Source organism: Palaemon carinicauda, chromosome 6 (genome assembly GCF_036898095.1).
Source record: "Palaemon carinicauda isolate YSFRI2023 chromosome 6, ASM3689809v2, whole genome shotgun sequence".
Classification (NCBI taxonomy): domain Eukaryota; kingdom Metazoa; phylum Arthropoda; class Malacostraca; order Decapoda; family Palaemonidae; genus Palaemon; species Palaemon carinicauda.
The window spans coordinates 113,843,125-113,848,124 of NC_090730.1; the positions used below are offsets into that span (position 1 = coordinate 113,843,125).

The 5,000-nt window shown below is 35.2% G+C and overlaps 1 protein-coding gene across 3 annotated transcripts in view; it reads left to right on the forward strand.

The window, feature by feature from the left end:
* The window catches only part of LOC137642613 (integrin alpha-8-like), a 55,869-nt gene that overhangs the window by 24,533 nt on the left and 26,336 nt on the right, over positions 1 to 5,000 (forward strand). For all 3 annotated transcript variants that reach the window (XM_068375317.1, XM_068375318.1, XM_068375320.1), the window contains exons 8-10: positions 3,749 to 3,955; positions 4,396 to 4,501; positions 4,604 to 4,695. In XM_068375317.1, the coding sequence (XP_068231418.1) occupies positions 3,749 to 3,955; positions 4,396 to 4,501; positions 4,604 to 4,695 (405 nt within the window). The remainder of the gene's footprint in view (positions 1 to 3,748; positions 3,956 to 4,395; positions 4,502 to 4,603; positions 4,696 to 5,000) is intronic.

Consider the following 5,000-nt stretch of genomic DNA (forward strand, 5'->3'; position numbering starts at 1 on the left):
TCTTGTTTTGTGAATGCTTTTATAGTTTATATAGGAGATATTTATTTTAATGTTGTTACTGTTCTTGAAATATTTTATTTTTCCTTGTTTCCTTTTCTCACTGGGCTATTTTCCTTGATGGAGCCCCTGGACTTATAGTATCCTGCTTTTCCATCTAGGGTTGTAGCTTAGCAATTGATAATAATAATAATAATTCAAATGCAAAAGATCACCCATTTGAGTCTGCTCGAGATTTTATTTACATCTTGCTAGAGTATGACATATCAAGGACAGGCTGTTCAGTCTTACCAAAGAGATCAAGGCATGATCAGGCGTCCCAACTGGAGAGCATACCTTACCTGTTATAATGCTAGGGAAGACAGTGTATACTATTTCCAACCAGTTACCAGACATGTAAGTAGCTAGGCGGGTTTACACGGCCGAGCAGCTCGCCGAGCCCGGTTGTCGAACCTACTTGTAGAACGGCTCGAAGAGCTTTCAGACAGTACATCGAGCCTCAGTGTGCCTCGTGCTAAAACAACGTCAACATGTCTCTCGACCAGGACGATTTGATAGCCATTGCTTTAGCAGTGGCACTAAGAAGGGAAAAAAAAGACCAAAGTGGACGAAGGACTGGCTACTAAAAAGAGAGAAATTTTCACACACCAACTTACTTATTATTATTATTATTATTATTATTATTATTATTATTATTATTATTAGCTACAGCCCTACTTGGAAAAGCAAGATGCTATAAGGCCAAGGGCTCCAATAGGGAAAATAGTCCAGTGAGGAAAGGAAATAAGGAAATAAATAAATGATGAGAATAAATTAACAATAAACCATTCTGAAAACAGTAACAACGTCAAAAATTAGAGCCAGATGACTGGCGCAATTATTTGCGTATGGATGAAGACACGTATATTGATCTACTGAATCGTTTCAGCCCTTTGATTACTTATGAAGATACAACTATGAGGAAGGCCATAACTCCACATGAAAGACCAAGTGTCACTTTACGCTATTTAGCATCAGGAAGAATTTATTTTCTTAGTCACGGCGTCTCGTGTGCAGTCAGGCTCGAGTTCTTTCAATATTTCATGCAGAGCCGCTATTCCTTTGTTTCTGGTTACTTTATTGGAATAGTCTTTTGATTTAACTTTCCTTAAAGGTGCATGTATGAAATCAAGTACGACTTCCTTCTCATTCTTGCTTTCATTAATGGCAGCCATAATTCATTTCTTTAATGATGTTTCCTCTAGCAGGTTTGAATAACAACTGAGGTTCGATCATGCTCGACACCCGTTCACACGTTCACACCGTTCGTCAAACAATGTGGCTCCGCCCACAAAAGTCAAGATGAGCCTGACTTTCATCGAGCTGATCGGCGATCGCGCTCGACAACCAAATAGCCCGTTTACACGCTCGAACATCAATTCAAACACAGGGTTGTCGAGCCAGGCTCGACGAGCTGCTCGCCCCTGTAAACCCCGCTTAACTTATGATTTGCTTATTGCTAGATTCAGGTTGAATTCCAAATTTATTGAGCAGTGGGGATCAGTCGAAGAAACAGAACTTAACCATTCTTAAGTCCACGCTGCAATCAAAGAGAGTGCTAAGAGAACAAGGAGGTGGGATGGCCTTACCCACTCCCAGCCGGTAACTATCGGCCACCAGTTTACACCCAGTTTTTCAAGTTCAAATGCTGTGTACTTCAGCTTCACTGATATTCTATCCTAAATGAAGGACTCAGGTTTGTATAGCTATGAAATTTACAAATCATCTCCAAATTTATCACCCGCCCCCCCCCCCCTCTCTCTCTCTCTCTCTCTCTCTCTCTCTCTCTCTCTCTCTCTCTCTCTCTCTTCGTATATACATATATATATATATATATATATATATATATATATATATATATATATATATATATATATATATATACATACATATATTATTATTATTATTATTATTATCATTATTATTATTATTATTATTATTATTATAATTATTATTATTGTTATTGTTGTTATTATTATTACTTGCTAAGCTACAACTCTAGCTGGAAAAGCAGGATGCTGTAAGCTCATGGGCCCCAACAGGGCAAATAGCCTAATGAGGAAAGGAAACAAGAAAAATAAAATATTTCAAGAATGGTAAAAAACATTAAAATAAATATTTCTTATACAAAGTACAAGAACTTTAACAAAACAAGAGGAAGAGAAATCAAAATAGAATAGTGTGCCAGAGTGAACAAAAGCAAAAAATTAATCATTTTGAAGTACTGTTATTCAGATAATTAAGATTTCAGGAAATCATCTATCCCATCATCAGGGATATGAATTATTAACATAAACAGAATTATACATATTGATTGAGGAAATATTCAAAATTGAATCGAACGGTGCAAAAAAAAAAAAAAAATGAAACTATATGCTCTTCAATACGCTAAGACAAATAGGTTGATATGGGCAATAGAATAAGCACATACTGTAAACAACCATAAATACAAGTTTACATAGATCACAGAAAAAGGCTAAGAAACATAATCCAACACAAGCACAGAACTTAATTCAGTAAAATTAAATACTAGACTTAAAATTATAATTTAAGGAGGGTCCAACGACAGGTTGTTTACACTAGAAAAAAATGGGAATGAACAATATGTGAAGGACAGAGCTAGGTGAGTGATTTAGAGTCCACAATAGTTGTTTAATGGAAAGAGACTTGTGGGAAGGTTTAGAATAGCTGCTGGGTAACTCGGATAATATTCTAGAAGCAGAATAATTGATGGCTCATTTCCATGCATATGCCTCCTTTACGAATGGAGAAAATTTCCTTTTTATTTAGTGCGAATCCAGTAAGATGACTGACACCTCTATAGGTATCAATACGGACCTTCAGTAGATGGTTGGACTAACCACCATAAGTTCCCAAATTACATCTAGGACAGTTATACAAATAAATAATTGATTAAGGCATCCATTCTGGATGAGTGTCTTTGAATGTGAACATACTTGCTATTGTCAGTAAATTCATAGTGTTAGGATTCTAAAGTGGAATGTGCTTTTTTATCTAACCATGCATATGTATGAATATATGAGTGCACGTATTTATATGTCTATGTAGGTAAGTACTGTACGTGTATGCATATATGTATAAATGTGTAGGTATATTTGTTTGTATATGTTTTTTAAGTACACAGATATACAAAATTATTCATGGAAAAGATAAATAATAATAAAAAAAAATTAACACGATAAGGATATTTAAGGCCCTTCATCAAAGGACTAGGCACAATTGCAAATTTTAACCAGTCACTCCAAACGCTCCTTCCCCTATGACTAAAGGTATATGAGCTCCAAACCCGTGTTTTCTGTAAATGCAGATGGCTACGTTTCTTTTTATCAATGTATCAGTCCTGTAGGTAAAGTCTTAAATAGAAGAAAAATACAGATCATGACTGACATAGTGTTTTAATTTTTACTTGGGCTAACAATATATATTTATTTATATATATATACATATATATATACAGTATATATATGTATATATATATATATATATATATATATATATATATATATATATATATATATATGCGCGTATATATTTATTTTTGTATATGTACATGTATCTATTTAAGTACAGTACATGTATATGTAGATGTATATATATATATATATATATATATATATATATATATATATATATGTATGTATGTATATGTATATATGTATATATAAATAATATATTATGTATTTAATTTTAGTCTGAGAAAAAGGAAGCTTCAAAGGAGAGCATGTTTTCGTACTATGGCTATTCGTTGGCAACGGCGGACCTAAACGGGGATTCTCTCGATGACATTATTGTTGGTGCCCCGTTCTACCACAATAATACCCACCAGGACCAGGGTGCCATTTTTGTCTACATGCAGAACAGATTTTCAACCGGTGGAGAAACTGGGTGGAGTTACGAGGTGATATTACTTTATATACTGTATATTCATAAACATGTCTTGGGATGAATATATATCACAAGCACACGTGATTTCAATCCATGTATATATCACCCACGAATGGCATTTAATACCGAATTCTATCTTGGGAAAATACATCCACTTGGAATTCCTTTTATGGTAACAGTTTCTGGCCGGGTGGAGATTCGAACCCCCCCCCCCCCCCCTGTTTGGCTGGAAACCATGCCAGCAGTGACCATACTGACTGCCAGAAGCTGTTACCATAAAATGAATTCCAAGTGGATGTATTTTCCCAAGATAGAATTCGGTATTAAATGCCATTCGTGGGTGATATTTACATGTCTTGAGATATTTATTTGGGAATATCTATTGACAGCTGAAATCAAATGAAACTTTTTATATACAATTCCTTTATCCGGATTTTTTTCTCCTATTATGAGATGTTGGAGGAACAGAACGGACCACTCCGAATGGGTACCGAGTCCAACGGTCGCTTTGGTACCTGTGTTACGAACATTGGGGACATCGATGATGATGGGTATCAGGGTAAGTGGCCACTGCAGCTATCTACTTAAGGAGTTTTTGTCCTAGGCACATATATTCCACAGTACAAAATCATGTTTTACGGAAGTCTCTCTTTTACTTCAGATATTGCTGTAGGAGCGCCTTTCTTGCCAGAGGGCGGAGCTGTTTACATATACATGGGGTCATCGAAAGGTCTTGAAGAGATGTACAGACAGGTATGATTAATAACAAAAATTCTCGCTAAAGTGATGTTCACTTTCATTGAAGAACGCAAGCTAGCTTAATTTTACCTCATAGTATAGACCTGGCTTTTTTTATCCACTTGAAAAATATTTTGGTGATATACCATGGGCAGGACATTCATCCTCCAACTTCGCTTTTTTTTTCACTTGCAAATGCAACAATCAATGATTCTTGCCTTTAAGATTTTTATTTGATTACTGTGATACTTTTTCTTCATCTAGCTATTTAGCTCAAAATTTTACATGCTACATTTTCATTCATGCAGTCACTAATTTTC